General features: G+C 39.8%; 1 protein-coding gene across 2 annotated transcripts; it reads left to right on the forward strand.

The window, feature by feature from the left end:
* The first annotated feature begins 4,035 nt into the window (after nt 1–4,035).
* On the forward strand, nt 4,036–14,142 carry pdgfbb (platelet-derived growth factor beta polypeptide b). Of its 2 annotated transcripts, XM_053338304.1 has the most exons (8): nt 4,036–4,216; nt 8,248–8,344; nt 9,725–9,781; nt 10,654–10,847; nt 10,975–11,172; nt 11,607–12,393; nt 12,543–12,693; nt 12,871–14,142. In XM_053338304.1, the coding sequence occupies exons 1-7, from the start codon at nt 4,151–4,153 to the stop codon at nt 12,674–12,676; spliced, it is 1,533 nt and encodes a 510-aa protein (XP_053194279.1). In that variant the 5' UTR covers nt 4,036–4,150; the 3' UTR covers nt 12,677–12,693; nt 12,871–14,142. The 2 variants fall into 2 exon arrangements, with proteins under 2 accessions (XP_053194279.1, XP_053194280.1); XM_053338305.1 differs by lacking the exon at nt 4,036–4,216 and having other exon boundaries at nt 8,248–8,340.
* Nucleotides 14,143–18,602: the final 4,460 nt, after the last annotated feature.

Below are 18,602 nucleotides of genomic sequence, written 5' to 3' on the forward strand. Positions count from 1 at the left end.
GAATATTATTTTATAATCATGTTCATATAGGCTCCATTACAAGAGTCCCACATCTATGATGTGTTATTAGTGTTTCATGATTTGAAGTAACTGTACACAATGAGCTAATTGGATGAATAAGGCCAGAAGGAGCACATGTTGCAGTCTGTTTTTTTTAATATGAATAAATCAGCTACTGGTCACTGGACCTGAATCCAGCCATTTGGTCTTTTGATCTGAGGCAACCACATTCTTCCTATGGGGATTGGGAAACCTGAGATCCAGGGTGAGCGGTCATACTCTAGGCTCGAGGGGCCAACTAATGACTTCCCATTAGTCCATTTGGTCTACATGATCCTCTATTATCTCAGAGACACGCGCTGGAGAGAGTCTATCCCCACGACTAATCGGGGGTCAATTGTCTCCCCTCTTGACTCCCACTCAGCATTCATGCATGTAACAGCGGCAAAATGTGCACCTATACACACACACGCACACACACACACACACACAAACATATGCAGGCACCAGCATGCACATGCACATACACAAAGCCAGGGTCCTTTGTGCAACACAAATACAGTAGATTCATGCTTTTCATCTAGAAAAGCTGACCGTTTGTGGGGGACTCAGCTATGCGATGACTGCGTCAAATTAACCACTGAAGCTTTTCAGCCAACGATGGAAAAAGGCATGAAATCAAATGCCATCATTGTTCAATTGAAGATTAGTTCAGGGTGCTGCGACCTTCTCCGGATCTTCTGAAAAGCTCTTAAATATTTGAGCGAGTGCTGTCATTTCTCACTCAGTTGTTAAGCATAGAAGGCCCTCTGTCCTCAACTCATGGTGGAAATGGTTGTCATCTGTGTGGACAGTGTGTGTGTGTGTGTGTGTGTATGAGCCAATATGTGAAGGGTTGTGATCTGTTACACACAACAGCTTCGCGTGTGCACTTTCATTTGAGCCTGTGTGTCTCTGTGTGTCTTTGTGTGTGTGTGCGCTCATGCAAGAGTGCATTTTGAAATACTGAAATATGACTTTCCTATGATACACTAAAAATCCGTTTACACGCTCACACACACACATACACTATTGAACTTGGGCTATGAGTGCACGTACAGTATTCTCGTGAATGTTTCTTATTAAGTTGTCACCTGTCTGTATAATGATGGATGGCCTTCTCTCAGTGGGATTGTAGTTGTGGTGAGATGTTACAGTCGCAGGTGTGAGTGAGTGTGTGTGTGTGTTTGTATGTTTGTGTGCGTGTGTGAGAGAAAATCCGCTATAGTGTGATATGACTGCAGGTCCCGGTGGGAAAATCCCTACCTCTAGTCAAGAACCTGCCCCCCCCCACTCCTCATCCTCCTCTTCCTTCTCCTCCTCCTCCTTTTCCCCTACTGCTTGGAAACTAAACACACCACACACTCATGTTTTGGGAGCCACAACCTGAACATAAAACAAAATATGTTTTGACTTGTATAGAATTGGCAACTCTGACAGCATAGGAAGCACTCAAAAACATTTATTTACTTGTTGTCATTTCTGGAATCAGGATTCCACTATTCAAGGCATTTTACTTGTCACGGCATTATCTACACACTTATTCACTCCTTTAGAAAAACCTGTATGGAGTATATTTTAAAAATATATACAAATAAGGGTATCAGTATGAGAAGTACTGAAAGGATGGTATGATTTGTAATTTTTTGTTACAGTTTTTACCTATACAAATATGCAGTTTGTGTTGCATTGCACTGGTGTCTTAAGTCACAATTGTTACCCCATGCTGCCAGTGGCCTTGGCCAAACGTGTGAATATGAAATGCAGTGTAAATATAGCTCCATAGCTCATGCTGTTTCCTCCATTGGCTCTTGTTAGAAAAACAATGGCATCCTATTATTCAGTGGGCCATGACTGAACTGGAAGACAAAACTTTACCAACTGCAGTGGTTAAGAAAATGCACAGAGCTGCTATAGAAACTATGGAAGAATTTATTGAGGAGTTTTGTTATTATTGAGGAGTTTGCTTGTATTATGCACTTCATCTTTCACTATTGTATTCTTCAAAAACTTTCGTGCTCTTTTGCGCCTGTCATATGTTATTCTAAGTAATATAAAGTCCACAAGGTTGGCTGGCTGACATACTATTTTAGGGCCTTGGTTGTCTGAGTTTCGACATTGCAGAGTCACCGTCGGCCATTGTTCAAAAATGTTCCCTAAACATGAGTGACCGTCAAAGGTCAGGTCTCCAAGAATAACTCCTGTGATATTTAGAGTCATCTTTTGTTTCCTGATAGTCCAGCTAGCAGTGATGCTGAGGTAATAAGAGGAGTCAGTTGGCATGGCAACTATCCCGCTGACCTCTCCAGCAATAGTAGGTGCATAAAGGCCTCTTATGCAATAGGATGAATTTGGGGTCAATTATAAGTGTGAACTTTGCTTAAAGCATATTTAGTTTGACATAAATTCCTTAAATAGAAGTGAATATAGGAACATAGCCTGGCTTCAGTCTTAACCCTGATGAGTCAAATTGGACCAATTTTAACATTTGAAAGCAGTAAAAACATCTTTATCATCATCATCACAAAACATCATTATTTAAGCCTGAAATTTTGTGGCCCAGAATGTACAGAAATTGAAATATGATTCATGATTGTAATGGTTAAAATGAAACCTCCAATTCAAATTCTGTTCCATCATTTACTTTCAATTAATTAACAGAAATAATGTCTGGTATGTTCTGTTGTTTTAGATAACATGAGATCATGATATAGTGTGATTGTGAATATATTTTTCACACTTTCTGCTCTCTAAAACATTAATGGAGGAAAAATCACCCATTTATGAATGACCAAATAAGAAATCTATGGTTACAACATACATTTTGGTTCAAAACTTGGTATATAGACTAATTATAAAGGAATATTTAAGATGATAGAAGATCAGAATATGACCAGTATGTTAAAACCTAACAGAACAAAGTTTGTCACTGTTCATAAATGTTCTTTTTTGAGACTTGTATTCAGAGTTATAACAACTGCTATATATAACAGGGTTGTTTCTAATAATTTGTCCATCACAAACCTGTTCAAAACTTTAAAAATAAAGGTGTACAATGGGTGTGTACCTGTGAGCACTAACACCAGACTGATATTTAAAAAAACCCCAAAGTTAATAATACTGATGCGTGTTTCAAACCAGACCATACAAGAAAAACAAAATTCAGACCAACAGAAAAACCCACAAGACTTGGCACAGTCTCAGGAATATCTGCATAAATGATTCACGACAGAGGAAATAATGCTCAGAGTGGCTGCTGTGAGGCGGTCGTTTGTGGACTATGTCGGGTCTTTATACGGAGATTATCACCCATACTTCAGGCAGGGGGCGGGAGAGAGATACTGTTGAGCAGACCAACAGCAGACTCTTGGAAATCTGCTCTTCCCCTCACCACCACCACCGCTGCGTAATCAGGCCGGTCCAGGGCTGAGGCGCACCGAGCCACACAGCGCTTTGCTTATTGATAAGACTCCTTGGAAGAAGAGGACCGCAAACTACCGTCTTGACCTGTGACTTTATGTCAGATGTTCAGTCTGTGAGCTGGACTTTGGAACGCATCACGGTTAAAGAAAAAGAGGCTCTTGAGAAGGACTACTGGAGAGAGAGAAATCAAATGGATTTTTTAATTTAATTCTTCTTTGGATAATTTTAACTTTACTTCTTATTACTTTTCAGTCTGACTCCGGTTGGATAGTTTTGTGTTGTGGTGTTTGGACCTTTAATAAGTGTTAATTAAGTTTTGCGCTCCCCAAACAACCACCGCACTTAACCTGAGCTTTAAAACGCAATGTGTGCGCTCAATAGAGACGACTAAAGAAAAAAAACTGCTGAATTAAAACTGGGAGTTTTATTATTTATCCAGCACATTGGAGATTTTTTTTCTTTTTCTTTTTATATAAGGGGGACTTAAAAGTTGGGTGCCACTGATCGAGCACGAGCTTCTTCTTCGGATATCTCTATTGGAGAGACAACAGTGTGGACAGGCTGTGTACGCGCGCGCAGTTCCGCAGGACGAGCTGCTGTCCCACCGCGCGCAGTGCTGAGGAGAGAGGGACTCTCGCGCTTCCATAAATGCCCGGTCCGTCGAAGAGGCTCGAGGCTGGGCAGCAAGATGAGCTCGTGGGTACATCTGCTGCTCGCGTTGCTGGCGGCGTGTCTGCGGTTTGGCGTAGCCGAGGTGAGTTAGCATCAATCACAGTTGGACCAACTTTTAGAGGTGCCTTACTTTTACCATGAAGTAGTCTTAATGTAGCCTAAAGAGAGTGGTACACTATTATTAAGCTATAATCATATAATCATCGAAATGCTAAACCTCAATTTAGTTTAGGAAATTGTCACGAGCTCTAACAGGTTGAAAAAATATCCATAAGCCAATATAAAGTTAAAATGAAGTCATTTTTAAATGTTTGTTGCAGCCACTTCATAATAATTACTAGGCATTAATCTTGACCACTTATAGGCTGATTCCATTCAATTAACCTGTAGCCTGTTGGGACCTTTATTATTTTCGTTTTCTTCACAAACACAACATCGATGTAATAATCAAATTCATGTCGTGGAATGAGTGCACCTGCTTCATTCGAGTCTCATAATAAAAGCCAGTCTTTATCATATTGCTTCTGGGAGAGGGGTGGGATCCTTGCAGAAAATAACTGTTATTCCTCCCATTAACTGGCGTTATGAATGGATGCCCAGGGGCAGACACATGCAGAGGTCGTCCTCTGTGGGTGATGAGCCAGGAAACAGAGGCTGCAATGATAGGCTCCTTTTGCAGCTGGATGCTCCACGTGGTTAAGTGGCGCATTCATGGATGCTGTTCCAGATGTTGAGTGCAGCCATAAATCAGTCAGCAAGCAGCATCGTGCGGTAACATCGTGCTGTATTGAGCCCACATGTTTGTTACAGTAGACGACCAGCAGAGACCACACTACCATTAATACTGTGTGTGTGTGTGTGTGTGTGTGTGTATGTGGTGGTGGGGTTAAATGCTTTTACATTAAAAGCATGCTGTATGTCTGAATAAAATGTATTTTAATTTTTCTGCAAATGAACAAGCAATAGGCTGCTGAACAAATATGGATGCAGCATAGAGGGACAAAGTCTGACTGCCTGCTGAGGTCAAACAGGAAGACAAAACTTAACTGAGGGCCCTGTCTAGGTCAAGTGACGCTTGACAATAACTGGCATTATGTTCATATTAGAAAAAAACAAAACTTTGCCTCTTTAGCTGATCGCTGTAGATATGAATTTTATAGAAATAGGTTCAGAATCAGATTTTATCTGTATTTCTGCCTTCATCCAGACTTAATATGTGTTTCTGACCCTGGCCATTCATCTCCATCATGAGCCACTAGTCAGTCAGTCATTTGTAAAGGAAAATGAGGTTAAAACACACACAGTTAACAAGTCAGTCATGGGAAGTGGACTTTTAAACAAGTCAATAAAGAGGGCACAACTGTGGGTTGGTCTTTATTTGTTCATCCAGTGGGAAAGGGTGAGCTCTCAGGACAAAAAAAGAAGAAGGAAAAAATAAACACAGGGGGAGAACTGTGAACTGTTAGATGAATACTTTTGAATCTTCAAACATCAAAACAGTTTTGTTCTTCCTTTCATTCACTGAAGCCATACAAGGTAGTTTACGTACCGTTACCATGACTACTTCACATAAATGTACATTTTGAGTGAATCACAGCTATGATGGAGGACTTTAAATTCCTGTCATCAACCCCTCTTTTCATTTTATGGCTTCTGTAGGCACCACATGTAAAAGAAAACTCAAATTTGACAGACCAAGTGTTTTAGAGGGAGAAAGTTACAGAGGCTTTGAGGTATACAACCAGGAATTTCCCCATGTCTAATTTTAAAGTTATAGTATGGCAGCTGTGAAATCAAGGTGCCTCTATATGAGGTTCAATCATACTTCTTATAAAAAAGGACATTATCATAAAAGATTTAAATTCAAAGCCAATCCACTAATGTACAAAGTGCTGGGTTAAGCTGGAGACCACCAAAGAGGAATCAGACATTTACTCATTATCCTTATTGGCATCAGGCGCCTTTCCAACTCAGAGGTAAATTATGAAAAAGGAAGGAGTCACATTTATTCACACATTCCGGTATTGTGCACGTGTAGACATAGTTTCAGCTAATACATGTGAAACCTCGCACGTGTGCTGTGGCTGCTGCCTCATTGCCGGCAGCAAACCCGACCCCCTAATTATGTACGATTAGATGTTCCCTCTCCTCCCCTGCCCACTGCAGCCGCTGCCTGTACCTGGCATTCCTCAATATGTCCAACAGACCCTCAGGGGATAGCAGCTTGCTTCAGGTGATACATAAATTAGGCGAAGCACCAGATTTCAGCAAAATGTGGGTTTTTGGATCATGTGGAAGGCACAAAAACTATAGCAGACACTTCACATTCTCATGATGTGAGAAGGAGGAAGTTACTGTACGTCACTGCACATGTGGACAATACAGGCAGCAGTTCAGTTATACAATACAGTTTGTAAGACGTGGCACTGCAAAAAACCCAACTATATGTCTTGCTGTAGATTAACAATGAACCACCACCATGATGCCTAATGTAACAGCTGTCGCTTGCTCCGCTTCATCAGCGGAAGCCTATTATTTGAAACAGGCTGACTGCTCCAGATGCAGCTCAGCTGGAAGTTGAGATACAGTTTACTCAGACTCCCAGTGATGGGATATTAGCGTTACACTCACTGAATTAACTTTCGCCATTTTACTGGCAATTTAACGACTCTTTATAAATCCAAAGGAGGGCTACACTTCTTTAAGGGAAGGACGGCATTGGACACAATACTTAACAATATCCCTCCATTTATCATCCTGTGAGTTCAGGACTTACTTTTAAAAAAATCAAATTCCCTTTATTTATTTTAGTACCTTGTACCTCATAGTTGCACATTTTTTAATGTGTGTTTACATATTCAGTCTGCCCAGTCTGAATATGTTTACATACATTTTGTTTATCAAAACCTAACGTGTTTATTTAATATTTCCTGCTTAGACACAAGTCGTCATGACAGCAGGCACCATTGTGAACAAAGGCACACATCCTATAATTAACATCAGACACAATTAGCCCAGCAAGCAGTTTGCTCCGTTGGTGAAGGGAGGAAATAATCATGATGACTCCTCAGGGGCATCTGCAGCTCTGCCACAAAGATGTAAGTGTAATACAGCAGGCATTTCCCTGCTGTATTATTTGACTCTCTGAAAGCCAGCCAACAATAGGGGAAAGTCAATGGCATACAGTATGGGCAGGGTGAGAATGCATCTCATGCATGGATGGCTGCTTCCTTTGGCAGAAACATGCCTCCCACAGGGATTCATTATATTTTCCAAAACCTGAATGAAGTCTTTAACAGTTTTTTTTAACCTAACCAGGCTTACTGGACACTATAAAATTAATATATATATGTATTGTAAAGTTTAAAGTTAAAAGTGCAACATTTCATTAAAAGTTATTTGAAAAACAGGTGTAGCAGTTACTATTTATGATACATCAGCTCTTGCGAAATCATTTTCACTGGTTGCACATGAGACATAAAAGCAACTGAAGCACATCCACACCATTTAAACCAGTGTGAGGAAGTGTCTCGACCCATGTCTGATCCTTGTCCATTTTAACCCGTCTTTTATTCTATCTATTATCCCTCTTTTTTCAGATGCCTTCTCTCCTCCTCTCTGTATCACTCCTTCCCCCACTTCCTGACTCCTTCCTGGCTCCTTTGACCCCTAAATGTTAGCAGATGACAAGACACAACGCCAATAGTCATTCACCCTGCTCTTAGTGACCATTGTGTGCCTGCTTTGGCTAATACTCACCCCCTCCCAACTCTCTTGCCCATTAATGACCAGGGGGGTTAAACCCACAGTCAGGTCGTAGTGCTGCTGCTTTGCTTTTGGTGCAGTGGTATGGTAATATTTGCTCAAAGGCATGTTGTTGAATGATAAACACAAAAAAAAGCAAAAATGAATTAAAATATCACATATGGAGCCTCAACTTATCATGCCTATGAGTGGGAAATGCTCAAACTAAGAAATGTCTAAATAAATCATATTTTTCCCCATAATCATCCATGTTACAAGATGTTGCAGAGTGCTGTATCTTCCCTTATTTCTTAAATCTCATACGTCCATTCATATATATTTCTGTGTGTGTGGATGTTTGTGTTGCAGGAGGACCCTCTGCCTGCAGCCCTGGTGGAGCTGGTTAGAAACAGCCCCATCTCCTCCATAGAGGACCTTCAGCTGCTGTTGCTAACTGACTCCGTAGGTAAAGAACAGAACATTTGAATATTACTGTTCATGCACATATAACTAATCTGAATATTCAACATAAACTGTCTTTAACCTTAACATGAATAGAACCATGTTCAGTTTTATCACCTAATGTAACTAAATCAACACTAAACAACCTTTCATCTTATGATTAAAACCAATCATGAAGTTTGGAAGGCTAATCATAATCTATAATGCTGATGGGATCCACGTTTTTGGTTCATGTTAAAATACTTAATCACAACTTCACTAAAGAAATATGTTATTATTATTATTTAAAAAAATAATATGAATATGAATTTCATGAAAAATACATATTTTTTGGTTTTGTTGCATGTTGTGCATTATCATGAACTTCTATTGAGGTAATTTCATGTTTTAACTCAGTCTGAAAGACATGCATATTTCGAACTGCAACCATGAGTCGATTAGTCAATAGATAGAAAATTAATCTCCAACTCTTTTGATAATCTATTCATTATTTTGAGTCATTTTTTTAAAGAATAAATGCAGACATTCTCTGTTTCCAGCATCTGAAATGTGATTCAGTAAAATTATTATCTTTTGGTTGTGGACTATTGTCAGGAAAAAACAAGACATTTTATTTCCATTTAGGACTTAGAGTAACAGTGATTGAATTTTTTCTGACATTTTGAATGACTAATTTGAGAAAGTAATTGACTGATTAATGAATAATCAAAATAATTGTTGGTTGCAGACCTACAGTGTATATAATGATGTCATGAGCCAAGATATTTTCTTAATTCTTATCAACATATGGACTGAGACATGCTGTTTTTACTCAACAACACCCTAATAAATGAGGCTTCATAACTTCAGGCACTATTTCAGTTCACTATTGACAAGGAATTATATTGAAGAGTGTAGTAATATTATTATGTGTCTTTGCTTTTCTACCCTAATTGTGACTAGTAAACAAGTGGAGTAATAAAAGCAAGTCAAGCAAACAAACAAACAAACAAATGCAGAAAACAAGCAGCAGGCAGATTACATGATCTTGGAAAAACATGCATGCAAATTATACATGCAAATAAGTTGAAATGATAACAGTGTGCTTATTTAAACTAGCTGTCTTTCTGTCTCTCTCTGCCTGCACACTCACATGTGACATTAACTACCCCCACACCCTCTTTGTCTCTGCCTCTTTCTTTCTATCTTTTTGTGCACGCTCACATTTACACACCCACATGCAAGGACCTGAACTCCTGTTTTATCTGTGTACATGCAGAGGGTGCTTACAAGGTCTTAGAATAAAAAAAATATTGTATATCACATGCCGAAAACAAAACATTCATAAATCATTTGCCATGTCTACATAAGTCAAATGTTGTATTTGTTTATTGTTTTGTCTCAGATGAGGAGGAGGGAAATTCAGAAGCCAATGGAGGTCACAGATTACCACGGAGCCTCGGTGAGTAACCCCCCCCCCCCCCTTCCTTTTTGTTTGTCATGGCATGTCTGATCTCCACGATATTCACACAAAAATTGAATAGTGTTGGTATGAAGGATTCCTGATTTTCCCCGTGAATGTAGACATAATCCATCCTCATTAGTCAGTCTTCCTGTGAGTTGATTAATGTGACATGTATGGCTTTTTTGACACGGTAAAATCCTTCCCATTAACCTTCTCTTCGCTATCGTGATGAAACAGATGTCTGAATCCCCTGACATCACTCTACAGCAGTCTGGGTGACTTTGCAGGATTCCCTCTAGCAAAAGGAGATACTAATGGCCCTATATCACTCTAGATGTAAACTATGCTGAATATTTTATATGCTTTTGTAATCCCAGAGAAAGAGTCCTAAACTTTTGTGAAGCAAGGCGAACTGAATTACATTCATGTTTGAGAGTAATAATCTACAGAGTCTGATTAGAAGAAGTTTTTGCATATCTACTCATTTCAAATGCATGAGTTTCATAATCCATCTGCTCTCTCCTGCTCTGCTACAGCTAACAACAGGCTGTAGTGGATGCTGCAGTGCTAATGCAGGATAGTTGTTGCTAAGATGCAAAAATCACAGCAACTATTAGGAAATGTATAAATTGGAAAGCAGTTTGTATCACACAAATACACATGCACTCAAGAAAGAATTCTGTAGCTATTCATGAGGAGTCCCATGTGCATTTTGTTGCTCTTTTTACTTATTGGCTCAACAAACACATAAAGTCAGCCAGTGGTCCTAGGAGATTTTAAAAATGCAGTAAGTTCTGCGTACTAATACTACTGATACTAATCCCAATACTACGAGTCATACTCATGTTCAGTCATATCTCATCCTGCAGATGCCCAACCAGCCCAGCAGGCTCTGTGTAAAGTTCGTACAGAAGTGGTGGAGGTCACCAGAGCGATGTTAGACCGCAGCAATGCTAACTTCTTGCTATGGCCACCCTGCGTTGAGGTGCAGCGCTGCTCCGGCTGCTGCAACACCAAGAGCCTGCAGTGTGTCCCTGTTGTCACACACACCAGATACCTGCAGGTAAACACCCACACACAGATATGTACACACTAACCACACACACCAACAACATCCCAGAAGTACAAGTTGGTTATAAACTGTAAATTATTCCCTGTGACTACCGTCTTCTTCTACTCAACCTCTCCAGGTCATGAAGATCGAATATGTAAACAAAAAACCCACGTACGCTAAAGCAGTGGTGTCAGTGGTCGATCATGTGGAGTGTCGATGTCAGCCAGTTCCAAGACCCCCAGTGCTCAAGAGAAAATCACCTCGCAGACCACACCACCACAGTAAGGACCAGCATCGAAACCAGACTCTCAGTCAAGGAAACGGACATGGACAGGTACAGTACAAATGCTACAGTATTGTGCATGCTGTCTGCTGCTTGGTTAATGCTCTAACTACACCAATTGATTGGTGCCTTTGTTTGATGTATAGTTATGAGGTTAATAGGGTGTGAAAGCAACAGCAGTTAATTTCACTACCAGGTTTTCCCCAAACTTTAATACTTTTACTAGCTTGCAATAAAAATCAGTTTTCCATCTGTAGATAGCTTTTTCTGAGAGACCTTTTTTGTTAAAGGGACTAATAATGCAGGGGTTAAGTTTAACATTATATATTTAAATTTAAATAATTACATTTTGTTGGAAAGACATACAAATGCTGAGTACATCGAATGGGTTTAGGTGAGGGTTAGGGTTAGGGTTAGGGTCCATCTATTGATCATAACTTCTTCGTTTTCAGCTAAACTGAATTTTGTTTAATTTTACTTCCAAGGTCAAGGTGCACTCCAAGGATGAGCTCCATCAGTGGGATGACCTGAAGCAGAACCAGAGAGCCAATCTGGAAGATCTCCTGGAGCAGCATTGGAGCCCCAGAGGAGACACCTTCACGCAGCATGGAGAAGGGTACAGTCTGCCTGGGGAGGACACATCTCAGTCTGAAGAGGCTATTCTCTATGGTCCACACTGGGCACATAACTCCACAGTGCCTCTTGGGACTAATGTGGAGAGGAAGAATGGTAAGATCTCAGAAGGAAATAAGACTCTATCCGCAGTGGACAATGTTGGCATTGAGCAGAAGTTGGCAGAAGGATGGGATGGGTTACTGCTCAACAATACTGAGGGGAAGGTTAATGAGGGAAATAGGGAAACACAAACACACCACCCATCATGGCAAGATGACAAATCCAAGTTTTCAAAGCCAGCAACTCACAATCCTCAAGCCAAGTTCAGTCCCACTGAGGCAACCATCGAGCAGGTCGGAAGCAGGTTCAGGCCTACCAAAGAGCCAAATCCAGACCCTCGAGGGCAGGCGAGACGGAAAGATAACGAGACTCCAGAGGAGGACAGGATATTACAGATTGAGAAGGAAAAAGTAGAGGAGGAGAAAAAAGAGCTGCTACTCCTCCACAAGAGGTTGGACCAAGAGAAGGAGATATTGCGACAGCAGCAAACGAAGCGAGAGGAGGAGGAGTGGCAGAAAGAAAAGGAGACAGATAGTCAACACCACCTGCACAGTAAACATCATCATCATCATCTGCAAACAACAACGCAGAAACCAGGTAATAGACATGACTTAATGGAATTAAGAAATTCATGTGGTTAAATGTAATTAATTACTGGATGATGTTCACAATATTGCAAAGCTGCAAACATAAAGGTAATAGGTTTTTGTTAAATTTCTACTAATATTTAAATCCTGTTGTTACAGAGACAACATCTACAACTACCACAAAGCAGCCATCAGCTCCAGCAGGCCCCAGGCCCCCAGCCCGTCCAAAGAAAAGGATGAGGAAGAATCGCAAGCGAATCAGCAAGGCAGCTATGAGAGCAATGCTAATGTAAAACTAAAACAATCCCAGGTGGGTTTCAATAAGGTGTAGAAATAAAGCAGAAATTGGTGAATTAACCCATTTATGAACAAACCATTTTGTATTTGCTGAGTATTTATGAATTTTATATTTATTTCAGGGTTTCTTTTTTCATTTAGGAAAACTGTGCCAGTATGTAGTTTAAAGTGTGTTTTCCTTTATTTCCAGGGACACAAAGTAAACTTGGAGTATTTTGTGGATAATCCAGAGGTGCAGCAGAGTGACTCCCTTCATATAAGTATTTATTCATTTGTCAGTAACCTGCTCGTCCTGTGAGATCTCCTCAGTAACACTACTAATGCCTGTCTGATGAACCTGTAACTACACCTGGATGGAGTAAGAGGTGGGTGAAAAGAATGTGGAATATAAATAAAAGGTGGACCTCTACAAGGACAGTTGCTGGTATGAAGTAACGAGTGGCACCCAAAAACTGACAAAACTGTGTGCATGCACAGAAGCTGAGGGGGACTGAAACTGCATGGCTGTAGAACTGCAGAAAATAGTGCAATTTCAAAACTCTCCTTGGAACCTTGTTTTGATATCAACAGAGAGAGATTGCACTTACACGTCGACAGAACCATGTCTATACGGGGTTTAAATGAAAGAGTTGTTGCTGAAAGACTTGATTTTGTGAATACCACAGAATCATTAGGACTACTAAGTGCATTTGGTGGAAAAAAGGACATAACTCCCTCTGTTTTGTTGAAGAATTTGTTATATTGTAATTGGATAATCTTAGAGACAATCACCTAAAATGAGCAGTATTTCCATGTGTGATAGAACCCATATCCTGAGGGTTCAGTGTTGTCTATGTTGGGAAGCCTAAAACCCAAACCTGTGTAAATTTACCATGAAGTACCAAGTCCTGATATCATTTATTAGCTAATTAAAACAGTGATGGTCTGTCTTTAATCATATTTAATTCTATTCAACTCTTTGCAAACACTGGAATGACACACGTGATTAGCGAACAAAAACATAAAATGTTTGCAGTGAGGTTTTCTGTTTCACAATCAAATCACAGGTGTACAGGAAAAAGAGTAAGGAGCTTTCTGACTGGTGATAGGTGATAGCGTTACACCTGTGACCTTACTGTGTGCTATAGTATGTTTCCTATTTATTTATCTCTACCATTACTGTGGATTAACCATTAGTGTGTTTGCCACATTTCTTTACATTCCAAATGTGGCAAACACAATGTAACAATTAAAAAGTCTGGTTAGTTAAAGAAAGACAGAACAAGACCAAACCTTCTTTGACCTCCCAGTATAATGCAGTGTTTGATGTCTATGACAAAAAATGTGTGCATGTGTGTTTGTTTTATATGTTGTGTTGTGTGTCTGTGGGCTTGTGCTCACACCTACACTTCTGTCATGCATCTCAGTACTCATATAGAAGTACATCTGTCCTCTGTCTCTTTATCTTATTGGTAGAGATGTCTCTCTTTTCCACTGATTAGGAACACATTCCTTTCTTTTCAAACTCTGTGAGGGAGAAAAAGAAACACTTTACTGCAACATATTTTTTTGCCCCCACTGTATTTTTTTAATTAATCTGCATCACAATGATTTTGACATTTCGTTCACAGGAAAAGTGAGATGGGTCAAAAATGTCAAACTTTGTAGATATTGTTCTTTGTCTATTTTTCCATTAGTGACAACAAGTTGACCCACAGTGGTGATGCTATTCTGTGTCCAATAATGTATAATCAGCCAAAAACACCTTAAGTTATTGAAAATATGTACGTTTTTGTGCCAACTTACAACTGTTACTGATTCTGTCTGTTTTATTTGAGTTATGACAAAAATAAGGAATGTTTGTGATAACCTTGCCACCTAATGCTATTTTTCATATGGGTATAAGAAGCTAATGTGCTTAAATCTGCTTGGTTTCTTGTCTTTTTTTCTCTCTTCATCAATTTCCCTTCTATAGTATTGCCACTATATTTTTATTACAAATAGCCAAAGGTTTTGCTATGGAAGATGTATTTGCAATTTAAATCACATGACCAAAAATGAATAAGGAAAACTGATTTTAAAAACAAACCTTGGCTATTAGTGTGTCCAATTCACATGGCAGTTCGCATGAGATCTGAACGCTGAAGTGTCATGGACCATTTAGAGTTCAGCTGTTGAAGCTATGTACAGCATCTTATAATCAGAAAGCAGGTGGGGCTTTTTAACCTGACACATTAGAAGTTGCAAGGACACATTTTTTAACTTTTAGTGACAGCATACTTGTTCCCTCATGAGCACAGGTGCATTTATTCACTGAGCCTGTTTGGCTCTCCAGAGACATCATATTAATTCTGTTAATTCATGAGTGCAGAATTGCCTTGTATTGAGTTCTCAGCCTCAGTGATGCACCATGAGCTTTGTTTTAATTGGACAAAATGTACAGTAGGTGAACTTTAGCACACACTTGATTTTCACATTTACTTACTTGACTTGGCTGCAAAAACCCCCCCACAGCTAGCTGCATATCTATGTATGCTAATGATCGAGTCAAAAAGTCATCTGTCTAAACAGAATACTACGAAGATTGGCATTGAGGCAAATGATTTGATTATATCCAGATATAATCCATATAAAGGCTTTATATTTCTCATACTTTCATATTTTGGGCTTGATCACGGTCTTTACTCAACATATATAGCATAAGTCACTGGGTCTGATCTTAAATGCTGAATCTCAAATAACAGCTTACAGAAAGCTCTCTAGCATCCACATCTCATCCTTAATCCTGTACGTGACTCCTCAAATTTAATGTGTATTCAGGCAATACTTCCCGTTGCCCTACTGTCAATCTCACACAGACGTTCTACTTCTAAACAGCACACTGTCTCCAAATTCATCATCGAGGTGGGATGCCTGCTTTCTGCGGGTGTCCGAGCAGTTCCCCACCCCCCACGGACATCAAACAAGAGCAGGGAAGAGAGGTGCGTGGAGGCTTGTTGACTGTGACAAACACACACAGGCATGCTCGCTCTCATTCAAACACACACAGGGGTCAATCACCATGGCAGTGTGGGAGTTTCTCTGAGGGACCAGAGACTGTGACTAAAGACACAGGATGGTTCATAGCTGACTGATTGACCTTAAAGGGCGATATGGTTTGTTGAGTCTCAACAACACTATTACCTAACCATCAAATAACCACTGGAAAAATATAATGATGAATGAAAATCCAAAGAACCGACAGTTAATTCCAGCTATGACCCAGAAAAAACTCAACACAAAAGGTCAGCACTGTCACCTCACAACAAGAGGGTCCAGGGCTTGAGCCTGATGTAGCTTATAAAAGCCTTTCTCTGTAGCGTTTGCATGTTTAGCCAATATCTACTTCAAAAACACGCAGGTAAGGTGAACTTGGGTGATCAAGTTGCCCATAACAGTGACTGTGAAGGTGTTTGTTTGTCTCTATGTGTGACCTCTCCAGGGTTTATGCAGCTTTTTGCCCAATGCATGGAGTGTTGGAAGAAGTATTCAGAACCTTTACTTCAGTAGGTACTAATGCAATAATGTTAGTCCTGTATTCTGTCCTGTAAGCACTGAAGTATTATCAGCAGAATCTACTAAAATGGCTCATGTGAGTGATATACATTTATAATTACATACTAATCATACTTTTACTATTGTAGCTAGTCAACCTAGACTTAATTTTAATTACTTTATATATTACTGCATATATTGTTTGGATAATTTAGTTAAGTAGTTCCCAATCTATGGGGTTATTTACTTAAGATGTAGAAGAGTACAGTACAAGTAAAAAGTATCAAATACTTCTACATAAATCAAACATAAACCATCACATATTAGTGATAAGACTAAATTTGAGGATAAGGTTGGAGTAAAGGTTTGGTTGAGATGTGTAGTAGCTAATGGTTAAGTCTCCTGGGAATGAATGTAAAGAAAAGAAGTGTCCTCCTAAGTCTCTCTCTCTCTCTCTCTCTCTCTCTCTCTCTCTCTCTCTCTCTCTCTCTCTCTCTGTGTGTGTGTGTGTGTGTGTGTGTGTGTGTGTGTGTGTGTGTGAAGGCAGGCTTTTAAACATGTGGTGGACCTCTGGGAATGTGCATCCATGCAGAACAGGGGCAGCTTCAGTGTTACTTAACTAAAAGCCTGTTCAAGTTGTATTTTTTTCTTCCTATCTCATCTGGTGGATCGGAGGGATGGTTTTCACTCATCTGTGGTATTAAAAACATGCTTCAGTCGACAGGCAGGAATTTAAGATACTACAGCTGAGGCAAGTAAGAGTGTTGACACATTCCTTGTTGCATCTATTCATGATGTATGAAATGTCCTGATTATTCCATGAATGTGCATTTTAGATGGTAAACCACCCATGTTAAAATGTGTCAGAACATACATGCATCTTGCAGCAAGTTTGTTTTCACCTGTGTCTTCCCAACTTTGTATCATAATCAGTTTAATTTCATCTGTCATCTTGTGGTCAGTGCAGGGCTGTAGTTATAGTTGATGAGGTGGGTATACGACTAGTTAGATGGGTAGATCACCTAGCCTCTTGTATATTTCTATGCGTTTTTGGCTGATTACAAGGTCAGAAAAAGTATACCTATGCATACCCTCTACTACACCACTGGGTCAGTAAAAAGCAAATACATCAAAAGAAACAAATAAACAAAAAAAAGACATGACAAGAAACCACACAGTCTTTGCCATGATCATCTGTGTTTCAGTTTGGTCTGGATTCCCTGATGTATAGTCATGAGGAAACAGGAGTCCTTTGAACAGGAGGTTACACAAGCATCCGTGTGGCGCCACGCACTCCCTACACCTTCCAGCACTTTTATTTTCCTGTTTTTATGTACGACAAAGGACAGGGACGTGCTGTACACAAATGACAACCCCTCATCTACCACATGCACACTTATGCTGGTCTTTCCATTAACACCCACCATTGTCCTTTTACCTATCCCCTTTATTCTCCCCACTAATGAGTATAGATATCAGTCAGTCAGTCAGTCAGTCAGTCAGTTAGTCAGTCAGTCAGTCAGTCAGTCAGAGGGAACAATAGCTTTCTAACACTGACTGTGAGACTGTGGAATGTGACTGCTTTTTGGGGGTCTGAGAATCTGAAAAGGCCTGGAATGCTGGGAAAACACATCAAATCACCTTCCCTTCCCACCACCATGGTCAAGGCCAAATAAATGAGCATGTTAACATCTTGGCGGGCATCGTGACTCAGTTGGTGTGTGTCAAACTGCTCCTCAAACCTCATCAGACAGGAAGTTGTACCTAGCGATGTGCTGAAAACACAGGAAGTTGATATCAGCGTGCCTGGAATTCCAGCATTGTTTTCTGTTTGCAGAGACAAGAAAGACGTTTGCATTGCTAAAGCACAATATGTTCATGATAATAATGGTTACAGTTACATTATGGTGCAATGTCATACATGTATGCTGTACATAAGCATATGCACACTCACACTTGCTAAGAGACTGAATACTCTGCAGAACACTGTAAGGCTAGACAGATGTGCAAATAAACAGAGCAATAAATTAGATAACGATGTGAATTTGTGTGTGTGTGTTTGTGTGTGTGTGTGTTTGTTACAAAAATAGAGAGATAGAGTGCACAAGGTTAAGAACAAAAAATGTCAGACAGAAAAAAAAGATCCCCATAGATAAAAGCTGATTAAGCAGAAGATAAGGAAGAGAGACTTGAGCTACCATCTTTTTAGTCATACTTTGTAAGTTGTGAGTTTGTTACAAATCTTACTCATGTAGCCCCTAGTAGACTTTTGTACATTAGAGAAAGAGACAGAGATGATGATGGTTATGTGCTCAATTACATTTTTGCCCTTCAAAAAAAAAAAACCTCAGTAACTGCACATTTGGTCAAAATTGGTTTAGGTCTGTTTTAGAAAACGTGTAAAAACAA

Source organism: Scomber japonicus, chromosome 18, assembly GCF_027409825.1.
Source record: "Scomber japonicus isolate fScoJap1 chromosome 18, fScoJap1.pri, whole genome shotgun sequence".
NCBI classification, from domain to species: Eukaryota; Metazoa; Chordata; class Actinopteri; order Scombriformes; family Scombridae; genus Scomber; species Scomber japonicus.

Excerpts from the sequence above, each read along its gene's own strand:
- pdgfbb (XM_053338304.1), top strand. The coding sequence starts at position 4,151 with ATGAGCTCGTGGGTACATCTGCTGCTCGCGTTGCTGGCGGCGTGTCTG. Across the intron at positions 8,345-9,724 it reads GTTGCTAACTGACTCCGTAG|ATGAGGAGGAGGGAAATTCA; the intron begins GTAAAGAACAGA and ends GTTTTGTCTCAG. Across the intron at positions 11,173-11,606 it reads AAGGAAACGGACATGGACAG|GTCAAGGTGCACTCCAAGGA; the intron begins GTACAGTACAAA and ends TTTACTTCCAAG.